The following is a 27,242-nucleotide window of genomic DNA, read 5'->3' as shown; positions in this document are numbered from 1 at the left end:
AGTAGCATTATTAAAAACACTACTTATTTCTAAATCTACTTACTAAGTTACAATTTAAAGATGCCCCTTTGGGGGGAAATAAAAGATTTTATTAGATAATAGAACACTACTTCCTTAATTATTGTAGTTATTAGTTTACTAGATGTCCGGTGCACAGAAATTTGTACACTGGGGTTGGGGAAGACCTTCAGCCTGCCCTGCCCCCTGTCACAGTCCAGGAGCCCTCAGGGGATGTCCTACTGATGGTTAGGCTGTCTCCTAAGCCACAGTCTGGCCTCCCCTCTGTAGGAGGCGACCGGACTGATCAGGGGAAGGCACCACCCCCATCACCTCACTGCCGCTGCCATTGCCAGCTGTAGTGACTGTGAGGTCTGAGCCCTGGTCCTTGCAGCTGCTGTGGTTTTGTCCAGATGGACATCCAGATGGATGCCACCCTAATTAGCATATTACCCTTTTATTAGTATAGATTATAACATCAGTATAATAATAATAAAGGCTCTGACATTAATTTGCCTGGATTTGAATCATGACTTATTTTCTCATACTTAAAATGGAAATGATAATGGTAGTACTTAACCTTGTGAAATTGTCTTCAAGATCAAGTGTAGAGCGTTTAGAACAATACCTGGCACATAAAACTCCTTAATAAAAAATGTTCTTCAAAATTTCACTTACACATAGCTGTAAAAGAAGAAACAATTGAGATAAGATATTGAAGTATATAGACACATGGGATAAGCTTATAAGAAACCTACTCTTAATAGTCACTTGATTAAAAACTTGGCATAGCCTGTTTTTTATAGAAATCTTTTAACCTCCAAAGTCCTTGGGTCCTAGGCCGCCAGGGCTCTGGGCCAAGCACGTACAGCTTTGGTACTTTGACAGCTCTTTTACCTCCAGACTTCCCTGTTTCTCTCTCAAACACTTGTCACCTTATTAAAGCTAAAGGATTTCTTTTAGCTTTGCAAGAGAATAGTTTATGGGCTGCAGCTATAAAACTCTATAGGCCTTTGAACTTTACTAGATATTTCTCTTTTAATGTTGCTATAATATTTGTGACATATATTCTTTAAAAATCAGATAAACTCATATTTAAAATACCAATACTACAATTACATGAAGTTGTGTAACTGTGAGTAAATGATTTAACCTCTAAAAATGAGTTTGTCTGAAAATTATAAATGATAATGTCTATTTCACAAATTTTACTGAAGAAGAAATTTGTAAAAGTATATGTAAAGCATGTGATATATGGCTTAACTTATAGTAAGGACTTAAATAATAGTATGTGGTGTTATCTTGTTTGTTATTGTTGAATGTTTTATTTCACTGTTGCTTAATTTTTAATACCTCACAGGTAAAATTGTCCTCCTTTTCTGTGTATCAAGTAACAACAGAATCAGCAAACTTTCAGCATGCCAGCCATCTCAAATAATACGTTTCTTTTCTTTGTGAATTTCCCGTTTTCTGTCCTTTCCCTTTTAGGTCTCACTGCTCTCCTATGAGAGAGCAAGGCAGTCTCCTGCTACCTAGCTTTTCTAATCTACCTTATGGTTTAAATAGAGATGAAAGAGGTTAGATTATTATTTTTTAAATGCCATTTATAAAATGCATATGCCAAGAGATTTCCTCACTTAGACACTATTTAGAAAAAAATATTTGATTTCCTCAAATGGTTTTGGTTTTCTCAATTAATTTTCTCATTTAATACTTAAAATAAATGATAGATTACAATAATAATAATTTTATTACTATAGCAATTTATAGCTGTACACATTTATTTAAATTATCGTTCTTATTTAGAATAATTATTTTTCTTTGACCACTAATATAAATTAGACTCAGAGAGTTTATTTAATTTGCTTTTGGCACAAAAAAACTTAGCAAGGTATAGTAGCGACTTGAACCTGTCTTTTCGTATTCCAAAACCAGTCTTAATTGCCTTTTATTTCTCTATGGAATAAAATATATGGCTTAGTTAGTAAGAGTATAATATAATTAATGTAATTATTATTCATTCACTCATGAGCAATTTATTGAATAACCATGATCACTGTATATCTAGTTTAGGCTTCCAGTTGCCTCCTAATTATCTCTCCATGTTCCAGAACATGTTCCATTTTCAAAGTGACCAGGATTGAGAATCCACAGTTTCTCTATAATAGTGTAGAATCATCTCAAAGTCAACTTCTTCTTTGAGTGTGTTTAAATTATCTTCTTAGAGCGTGTCTAAATTTAACGTGGCAATAATTTTTCTGAGCATAGAATAATATATATTAAAGAAGTGAAATGACAAACATAGCTGAAATGGGTGAGGGATTTCTTTTTTGTACCTACAATGAGATTTGGGACTTAAGTAAGGAAAGAAGTAAAAGAAAGCCATCTAAACAAAGGGATAAACTGTGAATAAAGAGTTGGGCAAAAGGAAGTTTACAATTGTAAGTACATGAAACACAGAAGTCATTCTTGTATTATTATTTATTTATTATTTATTATTTTCCATATGAGTAACTGTAAACCTACTTTTGCTTCACCCTGTATATATTTGTCGAACATTGAAGAGTCTGTCTGCCTGGACCAGGGGTTCCACATACTGAAGTAATACAAAATAAGGTTGGGTTAAAAATAAAGCCTAGTTTTAGGTAAGTTTGAAAGTAATGTGGAGAAATTAGACTTTTAAAAAAGTCCTCATCCAAGGATATTTTGTCATTGACTTTTAGAGAGAGGGGAAGGGAGACTCGGAAATATCAACGTGAGAGAGAAACATAGATCTGTTGCCTCCTGTGCATGTCTCCTCCAGGGACTGAAGCCACAACCTAGGAATGTGTCCTGACAGGGAATAGAACCCAAAACTGTTTGGTGTATAGGACAGTGCTTCAAGTAACTGAGCCACCTGGCCAGGACTGAAGAAACTGGCTTTATTGCTGATAATGCATAGCTAACAAAGATTTCTGAAAATACTTTCATGCTTTAGAAAGCTTAAGATCAGTTAAAGACAGGTATTTCGAGTCAATCCTAACATTATGCAATGTTTCCAATATATTTACAAAGTACTTTTGTAGATATTATCAAAAAAGATGATCAGAAGTACAAAATGATACAGTTTAATAGATGTCAATACTGAATAATTTATGCAAATGTAGAGACCAAAGGTGGTAACTAAAGCAAAAGTAGATTTCAAAGATGACCATTGAAGTTCACTCCTCATTTTAGTTTTGTAAGAAGCCACCAAACTGTCTTCCAAAGTTGCTGTAACATTTTGTATCTCCACTAGCAATAAATGAGAGCTCCTATTGTTCCACACCCTTGTCACGTCTGGTGTTGTCAGCGGTCTGGATTTTGGTAATTTTAATAGGTGTGTAGTGGCATCTTGTTTTAATTTGAATTTACCTTTATAGTAAGTATTGAAGTTGGGCATGTTGATCGTTACCTAGATCGACTGCATGCCACATTAGGCCCTGTGATGTTTATTTGATGATTTAACAAACGGACGAATGAGTGAATATGATCATCCATTAGCTGAATAAGTGCTAGGAGTAGAGTATCTTATATTTTCAAGCTCCATACATTCCATTAACATAATTTTGAATTTACAAATGAAGAACTATTAGCACGTTGTATATTCATGTACTCCTATGAATGCCTATCTATAATAATTAAAGCATAATGTGCTAATTAGACCAGACAGCTGAACAACCTTCTGGACGTCCTTCTGGATATCCTTCTAGATGACCTCCTGGATGAAGCCTGGGTTGTGAGAGCTGAGCTCCTTGCACAAATTTCATACATCGGACCTCTAGTATGTATATATGCACATATATGTATGGATATCTAATCTGTCATAGCTACAGTATATATATGTATGTATATATATATATATATATATATATATATATATATATATATATATATATATATATATAAAATATACATTTATAATCTCCCACTAAGCAAACTTAAATGTATTGCATATATTTGTGGGTGTTATATAAACCATGCCTCATGATAACAAGCAATTATATGCCTACATTGTGCATAGCACTATCCAGGTCATTAGAAAAGTACAAAGATGGATAAGCCCAAGACCTACATAGGATAAGAACAATATTGAAGGGCCAATGCACCTAACTTCACTACTTACTATAAAGGCAAATTCAAATTAAAACCAGATACTACCACACACCTATTAAAATGACCAAAATCCAGAGCACTAACAACACCAAATCCTGGCAGGAATGTGGAACAATAGGAATTTTCATTTGTTGCTAGTAGAAATGCAAAATGGTACAGCTACTTTGGAAGAGAGTTTGGTGGTTTCTTACAAAACTCTTATCCTATGAACGAGTAATCATGTTCCTTGGTATTTGCCCAAAGCAGTTGAAAGCATGTCCACACAAAAACTTGCATATGAGTGTTATAACAGCTTTATTCATAACTGCCCAAATTGGAACGTAACTAAAATGGCCTTTAGTAGGTGAATGGCTAAATAATCTGTGATACATCCAGATAATGGAATAAGAAATGAGCTACCAAGCCATGAAAAATGGAGGAAACTTAAATGCATATTGCTAGGTGGAAGAAGTATATCTAAAAAGGCTACTTACTGTATGATTTCAACTATATGACATTCTTAAAAAGCAAAATTATGGAAACAGCAAAGATATAAATGGTTGTAGGGGTGCAGGGGAGGAAGAAAGATGATGAGAGTTAAGTACATGGGATTTTTAGGATTGCAAATTACTCTGTCTGATATTGTAATGATGAATACCTGTCATTTATTATTCATTTTTATAAACCCACAAAACGCATAAAACCAAAAGTTGACTGTAATATAAACTATGGACTTTGGATGATAATGATGTGTCAATTTAGGTTCATCAGTTTTAACAAAGATTACCTCGTTGATGAAGGATGTTGATAATGAAGTAGGTTACGTATGTGTATGTGTAGTGATGGGAAGTGTATAGGGAATCTCTATCTTCCCCTCAATTTTGCTGTAATTCTGAAATGACTCAAAAAACATAAAGTATTAATAAAAGTAGGGGTCGAGAAAAAATGGAAAGTAAAAGCTCAGAAGTGTCTTTTTTGCCAGCTGTTTCCTGAGACTTACTTAGGAATAGGTGGAATTTAGATTTAAGTTTTATAAATGTAAATTTCCCAGAGCTAAGAAGGCAGAAAGCTATAGAGTTGAGACTCAAATCTGTGTCTCCTGTTTCCTGTGTAAAGATATCCATTGTTTTCCACCCAACTTTTCTTTATCATAAACTTTTTATTTCATTCTATCTCAAGGTAAAGATGGAGCAAAAATATACATTTTTATTTCCCTAACTAAAATAAAAGAACTAAGGCAGCCCTGGCTGAATTGGCTCAGTGGATAGAGTGTCAGACTGCAGACTGAAGTGTCCCAGGTTCAATTTCTGTCAAAGGCACATGCTTGGATTGTGGCTTGATCCCCAGTGGAGGGTGTACAGGAGGCAGCCAATCAATGGTTCTCTCTCATCATTGGTGTTTCGATCTCTCTCTACCTCACCCTTCCTATCTGAAATCAATGAAAAATATTTTTTTTTAAAAGAACTAAGGTAAATGAATATATCAGGCATTGTTGCTTTTATCTTATATCATCTTATTTTTCAATGGATAGTGTCTTCTCCAGAACAAGGGACCATATTTCCATTAACATCCCATGGACTTCTCTTAGGTTAATAAATGGTTATAGATATTAATAAAAGTTTGTAATATAAATAGCCCTTTATTGTGGAATTTAAATGCTAAACAGACTTCCTTTCATATTTTGTTGGACCCAACTAGTTTTTTAAGTTTATTGTTTATTCTTTTTCTCCCTTATAAATGTATGTACCATGAAGGCATGGAATTTAATGAAGTACCCTACGTACCTATAAAAGCTACCTGGCATATGGTAGGCTTTTTGATATATATTCAGTGAATTAATAAATGGATGAATGAATGAATATGGCTGTCTTTTAACTGAATAAGAGTTTGAAAAAGAATTCTTACATTTTCAAGCTCCATAGTAGGGTAGAAGAAAAAGAGGGGTAGAAGATTGACTGGTAGATCTGTAATAGTATCTTCCAAATCTGAAAGCATATGAGTTATTCAAAATGCTGGTATTGTTATTGGGGAGTCTATCCACATAGTAAGTAATTTCTCTCAGGTGTGTCTACCCAGTCATGAGCTACAAGTTCCCATGGATCCAGCCTACATGAAGCCAATTTTGTCATTTGTGCATCAGAAATAATTATGGAATGCTCCCTGAAGGTCTGGTGCATTGCACAGGAGAGAGTGTACTAAGCAACACCAGCCTTTATGGAGTTTGTAATCTATTCTACATGAATATATGCTGTGGAAGTTTGGGTCCAATCAAGAGGTAGCTTTCATACAATAGGTTACACAGGAAAAGGTTAAAAAATAGTATTTACACTAGAGGAGTACCTTAAATATATAAGGAAACTCTCCATGGTGCCCTGGGGCTGAGTTAGAGCACCCAAGGAAGGAAAACCTTGGAAGGGGTTCAGACATCACTGAAGAAGGTATGATTCAGCCACCAGACAGAAGAGAAGTTCCCTGGTTTGGCCAGACCCAAGCTAGTTTATAGTTCCTGAACAGACAATAGGCAGCTCTCTGCAATGCTGGGTGGAGAGCAGGTGAGGAGCCATCAGTAACATGGGCTGCAGTAAGAGTGGACCTTGCTAGGGCAGAGGTGTGGCAGGCTTTTGTTTCCCTGTGGAAAGGATAGCACACAGGTTATCATGAGGTCCAAGCTTTGCAGTTGCAGAAGGATCATGTTCAGGGCCTTCTTCAGAGTCTTCACACCCACCCACAAGGCCAACCCTACCCCATCTATACCAGAAATTGCAAAGCTTCTTCCTCTGGCAGCATCCCTTCAGCACCCTATACTGAGAAAGCTTAACATTTTTCTCACTTTAAAGAAGTGCTTATAGCCCTAGCTGGTTAGGCTCAGTGGATAGAACATTGGCCTTCAGACAGACAGGTCCTGGGTTCAATTCCAGTCAAGGGCACATGCCTGGGTTGCAGGCTCTATCTCCAGTAGAGGGCATGCAGGAGGCAGCTGATCAATTATTCTTATCATTGATATTTCCATCTCTCCCTTTCTGATGTCAATAATTTTTTTTAAAAAGAAGTGCTTATAAATTATTATCTTAAAAATGTACTGAGGTGGGTAGTAATTGCTACAAGGCAACCTATCTGTAATATATAAAAGCCTAAGCAACGATTCAACCAGTTGCTATGATGTGCACTGACCACCAAAAGGCTAACACTCAAGGAACAGGCATGGAAACATGGAACAGACTGATGAATCTCAGGGGGAAGGGGAGTCGGGGGTGGTGGGGAAGGAAGGCGGGAAGAGATTAACCAAAGATCTTATATGCTTACTAGAGGCCGTGCACTGGTGGGGTCCCTTGGCCTTGCCTGCAGGGATTGGGCCAAAACTGGCTCTCCAACATCCCCTGAGGAGTCCCTGATTGTGAGAGGGTGCAGGCCAGGTCAAAGGATCCCACCTGTGAATGAATCTGTGCACCGGGTCTCTAGTAAACTTATTAAATTATTATTTTTGTACATATACCAATGCCCCCCCCCTCCCGTACATACCCTCCCTTTCCAAAGTTTTGTGTCCATTAGTTGTACTTATATGCATGTATACAAGTCCTTCGGTTGATCTCTTAACCTCCCTGCTGTAATTTGACAGTCTGCTTGTTGCTTTACTGTCTCTATATCTATCTTTTGGTTCTTCAGTTTATAATGTTCTTTATCATCCATATATAAGTGAGGTCATGTGGTGTCTCTCTTTCATTGACTGGCTTGTTTCACTCAGCATGATGTTCTCCAATTCCATCCAGGTTGCTGCAAACGATGAGATTTTTTTTCTTTTTTATGGCAGCATAATATTCCATTGTGTAAATGTACCATAGTTTTTGGATCCAATCATCTGCTGATGGGCACCTAGGCTGTTTCCAAATCCTAGCTATTGCAAATTGTGCTGCTATGAACATAGGGGTGCATATATCCTTTCTGATTGATGTTTCTAGCTTCTTGGGATATATTCCTAGGAGTGGGATTACTGGGTCAAATGGGAGTTCCATTTTCAGTTTTTTGAGGAAGCTCCATACTGTTCTCCACAGTAGTTGCATCAGTCTACATTCCCACCAGCAGTGCACAAGGGTTCCTTTTTCTCCGCAACCTCACCAACACTTGTCGTTTGTTGATTTGTTGATGTTGTCCATTCTGACAGGTGTGAGATGATACCGCATTGTTGTTTTGATTTACATTTCTCGGATAATTAGTGACTTTGAGCATGTTTTCATGTGCCTCTTGGCCTTCCTTCTGTCTTCTTTTGAGAAGATTCTATTTAGATCCATTGCCCATTTTTTAATTGGGTCATTTATCTTCCTCTTATTAAGTTGTATAAGCTGTCTGTAGATGTTGGAAATTAAACCTTTATCAGTGATATCATTTGCAAATATGTTCTCCCATACAGAGGGCTTTCTTGTTGTATTGTTGATGGTTTCCTTTGCTGTAAAAAAAGCTTTTTATTTTGATGTAGTCCCATTTGTTTATTTTCTCTTTAGCTTCCATTGCCCTCGGGGAAGTATCAGTGAAGAAGTTCTTTTGGCATATGTCTGAGATTTTGCTGCTTGTGGATGCCTCTAGTATTTTTATGGTTTCCCGTCTTATGTTTAAGCCCTGTATCCATTTTCAGTTTATTTTTGTGTATGGTGTAAGTTGGTGATCCAGTTTCATTCTTTTGCATGTATCTGTCCAATTTTCCCAACACCATTTATTGAAGAGACTGTTTTGACTCCATTGTATGTTCGTGCCTCCTTTGTCAAATATTAACTGAGCATAGTGATTTGGGTTGATATCTGGGTTCTCAATTCTATTCCATTGATCTATTATATATGTCTGTTCATGTGGTAGTACCAGGCAGTTTTGAGAACAGTGGCTTTGTAATACAGCTTGAAATCTGGTATTGAAATCCCTCCTACTTTACTCTTCTTTCTCAGGATTGCTGTGGCTATTCGGGGTCTTTTATTGTTCCAAATGAACTTTTGGAGAGTTCTTTCTAGATCGGTGAAATATGCCTTTGGTATTTTAATGGGGAGTGCATTGAACCTATAGATTGCTTTAGGAAGTATGGACATTTTGATGATGTTGATCCTACCAATCCATGAACATGGTATGTTCTTCCATCTCCTTACATCTTCCTCTATCTCTTTTTTCAGTGTCGTGTAGTTTTCCGCATATAGGTCCTTTACTTCCTTAGTTAAATTTATTCCTAGGTATCTTAATTTTTTTGGTGCGATGGTAAATGGAATTGCTTTTTTAGTCTCTGTTTCTGCAGTTTCTCTGTTGGTGTATAGAAAAGCCATGGATTTCTTGGCATTAATTTTGTATCCTGCTACATTGCCAAATTCATTTATTAAGTCAATTAGTTTTTTAATGGAGTCTTTTGGGTTTTTTATGTACAATATAATGTCATCTGCAAATAAGGATAACTTTACTTCTTCTTTTCCTATTTGGATGCCTTTTATTTCCTCCTCTTGTCTAATTGCAATGGCTAGTACTTCCAGTACTATGTCAAACAGGAGTGGCGAGAGTGGGCATCCCTGTCTTGTTCCTGTTCTTAGAGGGAATGGTTTTAGTTTTTGCCCATTGCGTATGATGTTGGCTGTGGGTTTATCATACATAGCTTTTATTATGTTGAGGTTCGATCCTTGTACTCCCACCTTGTTGAGAGTTTTTATCAGGAAAGGGTGTTGGATTTTATCAAATGCTTTTTCTGCATCAATTGATATGACTATATGATTTTTATCTTTCAATTTGTTTATTGATTTACGGATATTGTACCATCCTTACATTCCTGGAATAAATCCTACTTGGTCATGGTGTATGATCTTTGTGATGCTCCACTGGAGCCGATTTGCTAGAATTTTGTTGAGGATTTTGGCATCTATGTTCATATGGGATATTGGCCTGTAATTCTCTTTCATTGAGTTGTCTTTATATGGTTTTGGTATTAGGGTGATGCTGGCTTCATAGAAGGAATTTGGAAGTGTTCCTTCCTCTTGGATTTTTTGGAATAGTCTGAGGAGGATAGGTTTTAGTTCTTCCTTGAATGTTTGGTAAAACTCTCCTGTGAAGCCATCTGGCCCTGGGCTTTTGTTTGCTGGAAGCTTTTTGATGACTGTTTCAATTTCTTCCCAAGTTACTGTTCTATTGAGATTTATAGATTCTTCCTGATTGAGTTTTGGAAGGTTATATTTCTCTAGGAATATGTCCATTTTCTCCAGGTTGTTCAGTTTGTTGGAATAGAGTTGTTCGTAGTATTTTGTAATAATCCTTTATATTTCAGCGGGGTCTGTTGTTATTTCACCTCTTTCATTTCTGATTTTGTTTATTCGAGTCCTCTCTCTTTGTTTCTTGGTTAGGCTGGGTAGAGGTTCATTTATCTTTTTTATCCTTTCAAAGAACCAGCTCTTGGTTTTGTTGATCTTATGTATTGTTTCTTTGGTCTCTATGTCGTTTATCTCTGCTCTAATTTTTGTTATTTCCTTCCGTCTGCTTATACTGGGCTTTTCTTGTTGCTCTTTTTCTAACTCTTTGAGTTGTAGAGTTAGATCATTTGTTACCATTTTTTCTAGTTTTTTGCAATAGGCTTGTAGGGATATGAACTTCCCTCTCAAACTGATTTTGCTGTGTCCCATAGATTTTGGATTGTTGTGTTTTCATTGTCATTTGTTTCCAGGATGTTTTTAATTTCTTCCTTGATTTCTCTGGTAACCCAGTCCTTGTTTAATAGCATGCTGTTTAGTCTCCATGTGTTTTATTTCTTTGGATTATTTTTATTGTAGTTAATTTCCAGTTTTATGTCATTATGATCTGAGAAGATGCTTGATATGATTTCTATCTTTTTGAATTTGAAGAGATTTGCCTATGTCCCAAAATGTGGTCTATCTTTGAGAATGTCCCATGTGCACTTGAGAAGAATGTATATTCTGTGGCTTTGGGGTGGAATGTTCTGAAGATGTCGATTAATTCCATCTGGTCTAGTGAGTCATTTAGGATTGATATTTCTTTGCTGATTTTTTGTTTAGATGATTTGTCAAAGGATAACAGTGGGGTATTAAAATCTCCTACTATGATTGTATCGCTATTAATCTCTTCCTTAATGTCCTCCAGCAGTTTTTTAATGTATTTGGGTGCTCCTGTATTGGGTGCATATATATTTACCAGGGTTATTTCTTCTTGTTGGATTTCTCCCTTTAGTATTATGAAGTGGCCTTCATTATCTCTTGTTATCTCCTTCACTCTGAGATCTAATTTGTCAGATATAAGTATTGCTACCCCAGCTTTTTTAAAATTTTAAGTTGAATTTTAGAAAGCTATAAGTTATTTTTAAGACCAACATGCCTACTGAAATGATTTGGCTTAGAAATATTCTACTATAAATACTTAGTAGATATCTTAATGTCTCTTTCTATATATATGCTAGAGGCCTGGTGCATGAAATTCTTGCACGGGGAGAGGGAGTTTCTCAGCCCGGCATGCATCCTCTCCAATCTGGGACCACGAGGTGGATGTCCGACTTCTGGTTTAGGCTCAATCCTGCAGGGACAGTTGGACATCCCCCTCAAAATCTAGGACCGCTTGCTCTTAATCACTCACCTGCCTGCCTGCCTGATCGCCTCTAATCCCTCTGCCTGCCTGCCTGATAGCCCCTAACTGCCTCTGCCTGCTCACTTGATTGCCCCTAACTTGCCCCCCTGCTGGCCTAATTACCCCTAACTTGTCCTCCTGCTGGCCTGATCGCCCCTAACTTGCTCCCCTGCCAGTCTGATTGCCCTTAACCACCTCTGCTTTGCCCCTGACCTAAGCTGCAGTCTGGCATCTCTCTGTGGGAGGCAACCTGGTGGATCAGGGGAAGGCGCCCCCAATTACCCTGCTGCTGCTGCCACTGCCGTCATGAGTCTGGGCCCTTCGCAGCCACGCTTCAGCTCTTCCCAGCTGCTGCAGCTTTGTCCAGAAGGACATCCAGAAGGTTGTCCTAGAAAACACCTGCCCGAATTAGCATATTACCCTTCTATTAGTATAGAAATATTCTAAAAAAAAACAATGTCCTATTGAAAATCCAGTAACATTTCATAGGGTAGCATTTGGAAACTATCTATAGCTTACTTTAGCTCAGAGATTTTCAACTGGGTTGCTGCAAGAATTTTGACAGGCAGTACCTGACCATTTAGTTAGGCACACTGACTTCTTTTCCCTTAGACTGTCAAATAAAATAAAATAAAATGACAGCAGTCAACACAACAATGACCATCCAGTATGAATGCACTGATTTGAACCATTAATGTATAGCCCATATATTAGATTTGCAACTTATTGGTCACATTGCATAAAAAAAGTTGCAGCTGATTGGTTAATTCTTAGTACTAGAAATCCTTAAATACAAATATAGGCACCTGATTTTTTAAAAAGTCACTTTGAAGCAATAAGGGTAGGTAATTACTTTTTTTTCATGGTAAGTCAATAAAAACTATAGCTATTTTTGTCAGATTGGCAAAAAATATATTTTTGATGTGCTATAGAATTTTAGTAATTAGTTTATGTGCCATAAAATGGAAAAGGTTGAAAATTGCTGCTTTAGCTAAATGTTCACTTTTAAGGAAAAAGTTGTTGCTTGTAAATTTACAGTTAAAGACATTAAGGGGGGGGGGGTGTTAAACCAATAGGCACAATTTAATAGTTTATCCAAAAAGTAGTAAAGTCTATGAAGTTTATTATATCTCTAAAATGCTATTACAGGAAAAACAAACTATCCTCTGTATGAGAAATTTTAGTTTTCAATTTATAGGACTTATTTGTATATCTGATCGTTCTCATGCAGAATATTAATCAGAGAACCAGGCCTGCAGTCTCTCCTGAGGAAAGCAATGTATGTTTTGAAGAGATCTCTACTCTACCTATGTGCCCAAACTGACAGGCAACAGAGGGGTTCTCTTTTAGAAGTTAAGACTAATAATGCTTTAAATGCACCCTGAATAAATTCTACCTTTGAAGTTATTAGTGGCTGTTTTGTTCAATGAACATTTATTAAGCACTTAATATATCTTAGGTATTTTTTATATTGTAGAGGTAATTTCAAATTCAATTAAATATTAAAAATTCTAAACTTTAAAAAAATACGGTCAACCTATATACCTTATAATTATGCCTAATATAGCAAATGTTGCAATTTTTTAAAAAGTAGAGGTTAAATTTATTTTCAAAATAAAAAGATATATATTATTTTTGTATTTCAAAAATATAAGCCGTATCTTATGTAATATAGCTTTGATTTTTCTCTGTGAAACTATCCTATATAATAAAAACCTAACATGCAAATTGACCAAACTGTAGACTGACTTGTCGCTATGAAATGCACTGACACCAGGGGGCAGATGCTCAATGTAGGAGCTGCTTCCAGCCCACAGGCCTCAGGCAAGCCAAGGCAGGTGCCAGTGGGGATCCCCCCCCTGAACTGCCCCACAGGTTTCCCCACAGAGGGAGGGGACTGGTGGCAGCAGCAAGGGGCAGGGCTGGTGAGTGGCAGTGCCAGATGGGCCAAGGCAGGTGCCAGAAGGGGCACCACCCCCAATCATCCCACTGGTTGCCCCTCAGAGGGAGGCCTTGATCACTGGCCAGGCCTAGGGACCCTACCTGAGCACAAATTTTGTGCACTCCGCCTCTAGTTAATAATAATTCCATCCAATCAAAGATGTATTTAAAAATTTCCCTGTTAATTTTTAAGTGGGAGGACCCACATCTGAGGTTACCATCTATCCTCTCACTACTCCTTCAGTTAGGAAACTTGATTGGATGAGAAATATTGTCTATTTTCTATAATTATGTGGCATTTTTCTACTACCAAGTTTTTTACTTAAACTATAAACTTATAATTTAACATAAAATATCAGGCCAAAAAGATAGATAGATATATACACACACAGAATTTTACCTCCTAATTCTTGCCATGTTACAATTTTCATCCAGTTACAAAAATGATTTTCAAACTGTAAAGCATCATAAAAAAGTCATTTTATTTTCATTTATAAATATAACTAGAGGTCCGGTGCATGAAAGTTCATGCATTGGAGGGGTTATCCCTCAACCCAGCCTGCCCTCTCACACAGTCCAGGAGCCCTCAGGGGTGGGAGGTGACCTGGCAATCAGGGGAAGACGACACCCCCATCACACCTCTGCTGCTGCCACTGCCGGCAGCACAGGCCTTGGCTGGCCCTGGTTACCTGAGCCTCAGGTGGCTCTGGGTGGCTGGGCAGCCAACATCTGAGGCTTGCCTGCACTTCTGGCCAGCCCTGCATGGTTGGGAAGCTGAGAGGACTGGGGGACTTTGGAGGCAGGTGCTCTGGCAGGGCTGAGGGGACTAGATGTCACCATCTTGTGGCTGTGGGTGCCACCATCTTTGAAAGTGTGGCCATCAATTAGCATCTTCCTTCTTTATTGGCTCTGGGCACCACCATCTTTGTGAGGGCATGATGGTCAATTAGCATATTCCTGTTTTACTAGATAGGATACCAATCACTGATGCTGCTTATATTTACCTCCCCAATTTGTTATTGGTGCTCTCTAAATCTCTGCCACTCCTTTGAAATTTCCCTTTTTCAAGGCTCCAAGGTCTCTAGCATTTTGACCATTATAGCAGTTCTGCTACTTCCTATTGATCCTTCATATTCCATAAATTACATTCACAAATAATAATTTCTTCACTGAATGATTAAGAACATTTTCACTTAACTTAATTTTCTGTTACATAGAGTGATCAAAGGAGACTATAAGGTTATATTTAATCTGGTTCCTACCTGCATATTTTTCATTATAGACTGAAACTGCATATAAATGAAATATTTTAAAAATGAAAGTGATATGTATCTTACAGACTTGTAATGAGGATTAAAAGAAAGGGTAACTATGAAGTGCTGGGACATAGTAGACTTAAATTCCTACTGCTCTATCAGTGTGAATTTTCAGGAAAGTTGTGAGTGAACTGATGTTGACAGAATTGAACAGCAATGGATGATAATAAAATATTGGCAATAGCACATAAAACTCTTTTAATAAATTTGAGAGTAAAATAATATAATTGTGTTTAAGAAAAAATTATTGATGTTAAATTTTAATTAACTTGCATATATCTGATTAACTAGCATACTTATATATGAAGGTATTTTGCTTACAAATCTTCTAATAAAATAATTATGTGACAGCACTATCTATGCCAATTATTGCAAAATTTTGTTGTAGAAGAGATGAAAATTGAAGATAAGATTTTCATTTTTAAAAATTCAAATTTCAACTCTATTCTAGATGGTACATATTTTCCCCAGATAAAAATAAGGCAAGGATAAGATTTTGTAAATAATTGTGGCCACATTAAACATTTTTGTTTTATATATGATGAAATCTGGCTCTGTTTATTCTCTTCTTTTTTGTTTTATTTTTCTACATTTTTTTTCATATTATTTATGTGCTAGAGGCCAAGTGCATGGATTCATGCACAGCTGATCCCTCAGCCGGGGCTGTGCCCTCTCCCAGCCTGGGATCAGCGGAAACCCAGCAGTCCAGCATTCCCTTGAGGGATATACTAGTGCTGAAGAGGCAGGTGGCTGGGGAGGAGCCCCTGTCAGGGATACTGCTTATCCTGGCCCCACTATGCCTGCTGCCACCACCACCACTGATGTCCAGCTGAGCAGCACTTACACTGTGGAAGCACACTGACCACCAGGTCAAAGCGCACTGCATTGAGCATATGACCCCTGGTGGTCAGTGCGCATCATAGTGACAGGTTAACTAGTCATTCTGGTCATTCAGGTTGTTCAGTTGTAAAGGTAACTTAGGCTTTTTTTATATATATAGACTAGCGGCCTGGTACAAGAAATTCGTGCTCAGGGGCGAGGGGGCTGTCCCTCAGCCCAGCCTGCACCCTCTCCAATCTGGGACCCCTCGAAGGATGTCCAACTGCCCGTTTAGGCCCTGTCCCAGTGGGATCAGGCTTAAACAGGCAGTCGGACATCCCTGTCACAATCCAGGACTGCTGGCTCCCAACTGCTCACTTGCCTGCCTTCCTGATTGCCCCTAACCGCTTCTGCCTGCCAGCCTGATCACCACTTAACCATTCCCATGCCAGCATGATTGATGTCTAACTGCTCCCCTGTCAGCCTGTTTGCCCCCAACTTCCCTCCTCTGCCGGCCTGGTCACCCCTAACTGCCCTCCCCTGAAGGCTTGATCACCCCCAACTGCCCTCCCCTGCTGGCCATCTTGTGGTGGCCATCTTGTGTCCACATGGGAACAGGATCTTTGACCACATGGGGTCAACCAGCTTGTTTGTTGGAGTGATGGTCAATTTGCATATTACTCTTTTATTAGATTATTATTTTTTAACATTGATTAATAAAATTATATAGGTTTCAGCTGTATACTTCTATATCATCTTCATATCATATTCTGTGTTTACCACCTAAAGACTTAACTTTTTACCCCATTCCCTTAAGTCAACTTTCCTACCTCCTCCCACCCACTTTTCCCTCTGGTAATCATCCTACTATTGTCTGTGTATATGAGGAATTTTTTTTTCTTCTTTTTTTTTTCTTCTTCTTAAACCCTTCACCTTTGTCATCCAGCCCCTCAACCCCTTTCCCTACAGTCAGCTATCAGACTTTTTTCTGGATCTATGAATCTCTTTCTGATTGGCTTGTTCGTTTATTGTGTTCATTAGCTCCCATATATAAGTGAAACTATATGGTATTTGTGTTTCTTTGACTGGTTTATTTCACTTAGCATAATAATTTCCAGGTCCATCCATGCTGTCAAAAAAGATAAGATTTACTTATTTTCCCAGCCAAATAATATTCCATTGTGCACATATACCACATCTTTTTTATCCACTTAACCTACTCATGGGCTGCTTCCAAATCTTGGTAAATGACACTGCAATGAATATATGGGTTTATGTCTTTTTTCAAATCAGTATTTCAGGTTTATTTACTATATTCTAAGAAGTAGAATTGCTGGGTCAAAGGCAATTCCATTTTTAACTTTTTTGTGGAAATTTCATACTCTTTTCCATAGTGGCTGCACCAGTCTGCATTTCTGCCAACAGGATACAATGTTTCCCTTTTCTCAGCATCCTCACCAACACTTATTTGTTGATTTATTGATGATAGCCATTCTGACAGGTGTGAGGTGATATCTCATTGTGGTTTTAATTTGCATTTATCTGATGATTAGTGACATTGATCATCTTTTCGCGTGTCTATTGGCATCTACATGTTTTCTTTGGAGAAGTGTCTGTTCAAGTTCTTGGCCCATTTTCTAATTGGATTGTTTGGTGTTAAATTAATAAGTTCTTTATAAATTTTGAATGTTTACACCTTATTAGATATATTATTGGTGAGTATGTTCTCCCACTCATTGGGTTCTTTTTGTTTTGTTGATGGAAACCTTTGCTACACAAAAAAAAAACTTTTTAGTTTTATGTACTCCCATTTAGTAACCTGTCAATATAGAAGTTAGAGCTACATCTCAGAAAGCAAGACTTGGTCTCTATTAATGTCAAATTTAAAACTTTGAGACTATTTTTATAATTGATTAATCAGTTTACTCTGATTTTTCTTGGGCTCAAGTTTTTGGTAGGAACTTTAAAAAATAGGTCTGGATATTTTGTCCCCAAAATCTGACAATTAATTAAACAAACACATTAACATTAACATGTCAGCCTGAAATTATTCCAGTAACCAGAACTGGAATATCAAAAGTATATTTAGATGGACAGTGGAATCATCTTCTAATAGATACATATTAAAAATCTACTACAGAGTTGATTGATGTCCTTTAACAGTCAGACACTGCCTATTTCCACAATCTGAAACAGTCAACAATGATTCCAGCCCTAACCAGTTTGGTTCAGTGGATAGAGCATCAGCCTGCAGACTCAAGGATCCCAGGTTCAATTCTGGTTAAGGGCATGTACCTTGTTTGCAGGCACATACCCAGTAGGGAGTGTGCAGGATGCAACTGATCAATGTTTCTCTCTCTTCAATGTTTCTAACTATCTCTCTCCCTTTCTCTCTGTAAAAAAACCAATAAAATGTGTTTTTTTAAAAACACAATGATTCCAGACACAGTTAAGTGAAATTTATTAGTAACTATAGAATGATGTTTATTGATCTGAAACAGTAGTTAGTTTCACCAGCACTTGACATTGTCCAGAAAAACAAAAACAAATTTCAACTGTATCTGTGTGAGAGAACTGTTTGTGCACATGTCAGCTACATTTATTATTATTTATTAAACATCACATTTTCCATTTTTGAGGACAGGATCCATGTATGTCCTATTAATCATAGATTAAAGCATCATGTTTCTAAATGCAATGTTTTAGTTTTTCCTTCATGATCATTCTCTTAAATAAGTTGTTTTGCTCTGACTTTCTGTTGTTGTTATTGCTTTCAAACCAATTTCTTACACTAGCTACTATGGTGTGAAAATAAATGGGTATGGTCAAATGTGAAATGCATTTGTTAAATGAAGGAAATTGAAGTGCATATTATAACAACTCCTCAGGCTAGTCATGTTTATTGTTGCCAAATGTCTCCCTGCTAAGAACTAATAAGCATGAAAAGGGATAATGAAAGTTTCCATGAAAAATTTTTGGGAAACCTATCCACAAGTGTTCACTGGGAATTTGAAAATAAGTATTTATTTTGTACAAGTTCCACATGAGGGTTGTAAAGATAGAATTATGAGAACAGCATCAATGGAAAGCAACTACAATATGATAGTTGCTAATGTTCTTTGGCACATGGAAGAAAATTGACAGGGCAGCTGTATTGAAATGCAGGATAGAACAATGCCTGCTACATAATAGGCACTAAATAAACACATGGTAAATGAATGTGTAAATAAAAGCAAGATTTTTATTTAAAGCTCTCAGAGACCACAAGTGCCTCTGAGAGCTTGAAAATCAAATTTTGGTTTTAAATTCCAAAAGATAACTGCTTAGTAATAAACATTTTGTAATTTTCTTAGGATACATATTTTTTGCTAAACATTTACTCTGGCAAATTAATGTGGGAAAAATGGGATAAGACAAGATTATTAGAAATTAAAATATAATAATTGGGTTGATGAAAGAACTATGCATATGAAGGGAAATTATTAGCATTATTTATGCCATTATCCTTTATTTACAAATACTTATGGACACTTAGTTGTAAATTTAATGAAATTTAAAAGAGTTCTGAAGAGAATTAAAAAAAGAAAAATGATTGGAGAAGTTGGGAACAGATCTTCCCCGAACTGACAAAAGTAAAGGGACATAGGACCTGATTTTTAGGTCCAACTGTGTTCAGTAGAAACTGAATGCCTAGATAGCTTATAAACTGTTAAATTTCATTCAAGCTTCTTATCGAGTTACACTTGTTACTCCCTAATTAATTTATAAGCTTAAATACAGTAGTTTCACATTATTTGTGGTTTCACTTTCCAGGGTTTAAGTTACTGTGGTCAACCACAGTTCAAAAATATAAAATGGGAAATTTCAGAAATAAACAATTCATGTATTAAATTGCGCATCACTCTGAGTAGTAGCAATGAAATCTCACTATGTCTCGCTTTGTCCTACCCAGGATATAAATGATCTCTTTGACTAGGTTATCCAGGTTGTATATGTTTATACCACCTGTTCATTAGTCACGTAGTAGCCATCTTGGTTAGCATGTCAACCAATGTGGTATCATAGGGTTTGTGTTTAAGGAATCCTTGTGGTTAAGTACTATCTTTGACTCCAGGCATCTTTTGGATGAGGAGGAAGCACTGCACTCTATCTACTAGTTTGGGAATAACCTGAGTTATAGAGAATAAGTACGAATGAAAAGTTTGTGTTTTAATTAATTTAAGGAACATGTGATAGAAGGCACATCTAGTTCTGGGGAAAAAAAAATCAGAAAACCTATTTAGATTTTATAACTGAAAATCAATCAATCAAAAAAAATTACTTTAGAAAAAAAGTGTTGAACCATATTACTATAAGAACCACAGAATTTATAGAAAAAAATAGCATTTTTAGCATAACATTCTAATAATCTCTATGTGTGTATACACAGCCACAAGGTATCCTTAAGAAGACACAAACACAGTAGTGTGTCAAAAGTAATAAATCCTAGGAAATCAGTGCATAGTATAAGAAGACTGTAGATCAAATGTGAATGCTAGTTATTATAAAAGATCAAGAAATAGGCAAAATACAAAAGGAAAAAAATTATACAATATCTATCAAAATAAGATTTCTTACCACCTGTAGTATGTATTAGCCTTCATCCTTAGGGGTTATTTTTCAAAATAAATGCACCTAGATAAAGCTAATTAATATGTCACACATGTTGATTTTTTAAAAAATAGGCATTGTGATTTTTAACATTGATAACAAATACTACAGATATTTTTATGATTATCAAATGAGTCAAACCTAACTTTTCTTATTTATATGTCTTTTAAATGTTGGGTAAGAAAAATAACTATACATATCATTGTCCAATTGGGATTTTGAGAAACATATTTTATTAATCTCTTTATAAATTATATAAAAAACATATTCACTGAAAAAGCTTGAGAACAATTTAAGAACCAAGCAATATCACCACATTACATTGAGGAAATCTGGATATGATATAAGCAACCTGCTTGTTGTTTTGCTTTGTTTTCATCCTTAATGTTAGACTTAAAACTATCTACCTGAAGTTCACTGTAAATGACCATTATTACTTGAGGTTGGACATAGAAATGGCCTTAAAAAGTAACCGTTATTTGAATACTATAATACCAACCTCAACCTCAAACTGGGCAAGTGTAACTCAATCATAGCACTTAAATTGATATAAACGCTTTGCTGCTAAAAATTTGTTCTGGTCACTTTCATTAAACTGCTGAATTTTTTTTCTCTCCATGCTTTACTTAGGCTGTATCTGCTGTTAAGCAATACAATATGGCAAGGACTTTGAAATTTTTTCTATGTCCAGACACATAGTGTTGAGTGTATCAATGAAAAATCCAATGACGTATCACTCTACCTCATGAAATTTCTATTTTGACTTGTTTAACAAAGTTTTTTTTATACATACCAGAAGAGTCATTCAAAGCGTTTTACATATTAAATTACTTATCAAAACACAGCATATATAGACCTTGACATTTGTTAAAGAACAAGGATTTAACAACAAAAAAAGAATTTAAAGGACCAGAACAAATCTTTAGCAGAACACAGATTATGTGGCAAAGAAGTGACTTTTTGAAAGATAAAGCACCCTTATCAAGACATACTTTCAGCATATATATGAGACAATTGTTCATGTGCATGATCACCTATAAATATGCAACAGACTGTTTAAAAAGCATAAAATCTATAACAATAATGTTGCATGAAAGAGAGAAAAAAAAACAAAACATGTCACAGTTCCTTTAGCTATAACTTTTTATTCCAGGAACACATCAGCAGATCTAGCTTTAATAATAATTTTAGAGGCAAGATTCTCTAACTATTGTATTTTCATGTGAGTAAGTAATTTTACAATGATTATACATTGACAGAATCAAATTGCTACTTTCATTTCTAGAGTAATTATAGGACGAAGTAATAGCTTTGCTATGAATGCCAATATGTGGATCCTTTATAGATATGCTGTTTTACTTTTCAATTTATTTTCTATAGATCTGGTAGTTCAAAAATATATACGATTAACAAAAAGAATCTCACAAAATCAAATGAAAGAATAAGCTATATTGATTACTGCTCAAATTGTTCATTTACATATTGCCAAACAATAAAAGCTTTTAATCACATCTAAAATATAGTTTTTAAAAATATATACATTCACATAACTATTTATGTAATTTTAAATACTAGTTTTCTACAGTATTTTCATTTCACTAAAAATATCCTTCTAATGTTCATAAAGTTATTTTGTAATATCACATGATATGGTTTTTAAATAATAATAATTATTTGCTGAAGGAATTACACTAAACAATGGAAAACTCACAAACTGCCTTTTAAATATAGGGTTAGATTGTGGGTAAATAAAAAAAGACTTGAAGATTCATTAACACCTTCAAAATAAAGATAACAGAACAGTGTTAGGAATAAAAACTTGTACCATACTGTAAATATGTAGTCAGTAAACAAAAAAAAAAAAACAAAAAAGAACCCTTTAGAATGCAGAAATAGTTAAAAATTAGGACTTCAGCCCTGGCCAATGTCCTAGAGGTTGTTGTTTCGATTCCTGGTCAGGTCATATGCCCAGGTTGTGGGCTAGATCCCCAGTAGGGGGCATGCAGGAGGCAGCTCATTGATCTCTTTCTCTCTCTCCTCTCCCTTACTCTCTCCTAAAATAATAAAAATATATTTAAATTTTTTTAAAGAATTGGGACTTTGTCTAAAAATAAAAGCTGTTTTAATGTAATTCCATTAATCTCGTTTTGAAATAATTATTTTAGAAGCCTATAATGTTACCTATACAGATTTCAATACTTTGTCCATTCTTCTTACCTATTATTGCCATCTTTGATTAAAAAAAAAAAAAAAAAAAAAATATATATATATATATATATATATATATATATATATAATAAAGGCATTAAATGATGTAAGATTATTTCATCAAAAAGATTAACCAATAATAATAAACTATCTTATTTAATTATATTATAAAATACATACTCATTTCCATGCTTGAATTATGCTTGCATGAAAATTAATTAAGCTTTCTCTATTGGAACACAGCATTTGTGGTAGCCATTTCTGAAAATCCACGTATTCTTTTTAATCTATTTTTTCTTAAGTAAATATATCTGAATTCTAAATGTGTCCCGATAGCTCTACATTTCTCAGACATCCCTGCTCCCCCATCCTTCCAATGCTAGCATTCTCCCTAAATAATGTGTTCGTGTACATGCATGCTTGATATCCAGGATGCAGTATATTTATCAAAGAATGTTTACTGCTGGGGCAAGATGAGGGTTTACTACTGTAACAGTGTTTTGTTTTGCTTTTTTTTTTTTTTTTCCTTAAAAAAGAACAAAGTATACTAACATTTTGTTATTTGGAAATAATTTGTTTTCCATATGTAACTAGTAAACATAAAGTAGATAAGCTTTAGCATAATTTCTTATGTTTTTTAGGCTACTATTTTATCATTAGGAGATTCTTGCTTTAATATCGCTGCTGCTTGAAAGAGTCCTTACAATCTGACAAAGGACTACTGACTGACTGACAGGGAGTAGCTTCATGCAGGCTACATCTGGCCAGTACAGGAAGCCAGCTCCATTGGCATCTCCGAGTTGTTCCTCTCTCTGCGGTGATTGCCTTCAGGAGTGCCAGCTAGGAAGGCCTCTAACCCCTGGTCTGTGTTCTGTTTCTAACTCTATTACAGACTTGTGCCATAGGCATTAGCCTCTCCATACCTAGCATACCCATTCCCAAAACAATACCTTTTATTTTTTGTTCCTGCCTGTCGGTAATGTTCTCTTTGTAGACTAAAAGTAAAATATTCTATCTTTGTAGAGGCTCATTAAACTCCTTTGTATTTGTGTTCCTAATCACATTTTTAGGATTAAAAATAAAGAAGTAATACTATATTTTTAAAGAGCTTGTCAGTATAAAATTGACTTTTAAAGTGAATATTCACCATCATATTGCACCAAACCTGAAATTACAGACTAATGTCCACAGTCTAATGTTTCCTAATATATCTATTTGGATATATATTTTTAAATGTTAAAAAATGTAGTTATAAAAGTATTTAAAAAAAAAGAATTAGACAATTTCCCTCTAAATTTATTTAAAGCACAAAAGTATGGCGATGGAGAGTCAAGTGGTTTAAACCTTTGCCTAAAGCCAGCACAGCACTGAGAAAGCTGTGGAATGCTTCACTCTGCTGCTTTTCAAACCCTTTCCCCACACACCCAGTCCTGTGTGCTTGCTTAATCCTCGGGAGATTTAAAGCAGATGATCATAGTTCTTCAATAGTATTCTTGATACAGTGTTTTGGGATCTTGCCCAGTAAAACATTCTTAATCAACTCTCCCGTTCATTCAACTGCTATTTGTCTTTAACCTCTACCAATTTCTGTTACTTTTCTCTGGAGAAATTCTAATTTGTTGAATATAGATAATGATTTCTTCTATTTTATAGCACAGGCCTTACCACCTCTGCAGCATAATCAGAAAGGCAACTGCCACATCAACCCTATAATGCACAGGTTTCTCCCCTCAATTATAAGACGAGGATCAGAGGTTATGACATATCCAGAATGACAAAGCTGTGTCATATGCAGCCAGACTAGAACCCATGAATATTTTTAGATTCTAGATCTAATATGCTTTCCAGTTCACCAATGTGCTTTTCATTTCACCAATAATTCTTTATCTGGAAGTGGTTAATTCAATCAGTTGTTAATTCTAAAGCTAATTTTAAGATGATGATTATTTATGAAAATATAAGCAATTATAAAAATTTAAACTCTGAAAATATAAATAAATGTAAGTATCTAAATACTGAAAAGATATGTTATCTATAATAGTCTTGAAATACCAGAGATATTTGAAGTGTAGGTACAAGAAAACTGTCATAGCTAGTTAAATCTTTAGTTCCTTTTATTTAACCTAAATATAATTCATGCAAAACTTTGATTAATTTGCAAACAAAATGAAAACTCAATACTTTTTTAAAACTCAAAGTTCACATAATTCTATAATGCATGTTGTTGACAAATACATTGCTTACTTAAATAAGTTATTTGGATCAAGTTAAATGAAAGTATACATTTGATATCACTGTCTAGGTTTTTCAATTAAAGGAATACTTGCACCAATGATAGCCAATGCAGGACCTTCTAAGAAAGAACGGATATCATTCCGTGACAATCCTCTACAACTCAGTGGTGGATGGGGAAGTGGCAGAAAGAAGGCAAAAACTTCAAACTAATTCTTCAAGTTTCAGCATGTGGCACTTTATTTCTTTTGAAGAACTCTATGGATATTTGTTCATGTTACCAATTGGACACAATGTTTTATTAGTCTATTGTACTGTATTTCATTTGCATTATTACCTATATTTTAATTTGTTTTATGGTGGAGTTATATATTTCCCAATCTGTAAAATGCAGTTTTGCTGTTGTTGCTATATTCATGTAGAATGGCCTCCAGAAATTAATTCTTGAACTATTGAAATGGAATTTGCATATTCAATTTAAAAAAAAAATTTCATGATTTATGTATTAAAGATATTTTTAGTTATGGATAATAAGTTATAATATTATCCACATAAGAGAATATAATTATATTTTATTGACACTTTATAGTACTAATAAATAATATATTAATACATTTTACTTTACCAGATCATTATAATTAGCTACTTCAAAGATAAATATATATGAAGTAATTAGAAGTAGACAATGAAAATGGCCTTTTTTTGTTTTACTTTGTCATCTTAAATAAATTAGAGTTATGCTAAGAAAATATACATTCCATTTAAATTAAAATAAAATTAAAATATTTATCAATTTAATGATTGGATATTTTATGTGTAACTTTTCATTCAGATGTATGTTGTTATTACTTATGAAATGTAGATACTAATTCTGGTTCATGAAAATTATTGTACTGACTCAAAAATACTTTATCATTTTAATTTTTATTATGGTACCTTAAATTATTGTTTAAAAATATTTTCAGAGCACAACCTTAAAATTTTTTTAACATTAATATGTTGTCTAAAATGACAAGCCAGTTTTATTAAACCCTTACTATTGTGTAGTTAATACTCTGTGATATCACAGTAAATACAAGGTGCAGAAAGCTGCATTGACATTTAATGCTCCTTAGGGCGTTTACTCTCGGGACAATGAGGCCCTTTCCACAAAGCAAAGTTCTCCAGTGACTTTCCAGGGTGACGCTGTGGAATAGAATCCTGTGAACTTTAGTTTTTATTCCTTTATTTTTCCTTTGCAATTAAATATTTCATTTAAAATGCACATATTTAGAGATGCATTTATTTAATTTGTGCCTCTCATCTACCCTTGGAGCTCTATTGCATTTCAAACCTATAAATTTTTTTTAACTTTATTGAGGTAGAAATGTTAATGAGCCTTGAGCTGTCAATCAATATAGAAAACTTAGATTCAGATGTTGTGGCCTAGAAATTGAGTTTTGGAACATAAGCTCCATATGTAGTTGCGTTATGAGCATACTGTTATGCCATCCTTTTACTAACAGTATCCACAAACCAACATAACGTGATGACAGAAAATATTTTATCTCAGTTTATTATGAACCCTGCAGGGAAAAGCTACATTAAAGCTGATATTAACAAGGTTTTATGGTTTGTATACTCAAATCAATCCAATGAAAATGCAAGGATGGTAAGATGCTTATGATTAAACTGTGTGTTTTTAAAAATGTTTTTATTGATTTTTCAGAGAAAGAGAGGGAAGGAGAGGGAGAGAGAAACATCAATGTGAGAGTGAAACATTGATGGGCTGCCTCCTGCATGCCCCCTACTTGGGATTGAGCCTGCAATCTGGGCGTGTGCCCTGACCAGGAATTAGTGGGCAATGTTTCAGTGCTGGGAATGATGCCCAACCGAATGATACTGGTCAGGGCATGATTAAACTGTTTTGGTGCCTAAAAATAATTGAATCTATAGTTTTCTTATTCTGTGATCCATGTAATTGTTTCATAATAATATTATTATTTCTATCCTCACCCAAGGATATGTTTACAGATTTTAGATAGAAAGGGAGAGAAAGTGAGAGAGACATCAATCTGAGAAAGAAACATTGATCAGTTGCCTCCTGTAAGCATCCTGACCAGGAACCAAACCTACTTACCTAGTTAGGTATACCCTGACCAGGAATCAAACCCAAAACCTTTTGATATACAAAACAATGATCAACCTGATCAACCAACTGAGCCACTGGCCAGGGATCATAATAAAAAAAATATGTTGTTAATTGACTTTAGAGAGAGAGAAAGGGAGAGAGAGAGAGAGATGGAACCATCCATGAGAGAGAAATATCCGTCAGCTGCCTCCTACACACCCCGTACTGAGGATCATGTGCCCTGACCAGGGTAGAACTGGTGACCTCTTGGT

At 35.4% G+C, this 27,242-nt stretch overlaps 1 protein-coding gene across 1 annotated transcript in view; it reads left to right on the top strand.

The window, feature by feature from the left end:
* The window catches only part of LOC311618890 (leucine-rich repeat- and IQ domain-containing protein 1-like), a gene marked incomplete at its 3' end in the record, with an annotated part of 227,460 nt that extends 202,387 nt beyond the window's left edge, over nucleotides 1-25,073 (top strand). The window contains exon 26 of the mRNA XM_084876624.1: nucleotides 24,931-25,073. Coding sequence (XP_084732750.1) covers nucleotides 24,931-25,073 — 143 coding nt within the window. The remainder of the gene's footprint in view (nucleotides 1-24,930) is intronic.
* Between the last annotated feature and the right edge of the window lie 2,169 nt (nucleotides 25,074-27,242).

This window comes from Pipistrellus hanaki, assembly GCF_964339955.1.
Source record: "Pipistrellus hanaki genome assembly, chromosome: 3".
NCBI lineage: Eukaryota > Metazoa > Chordata > Mammalia > Chiroptera > Vespertilionidae > Pipistrellus > Pipistrellus hanaki.
Note: the sequence above shows the minus strand (reverse complement) of the source record. Positions and strands in the feature narration are given on the sequence as shown.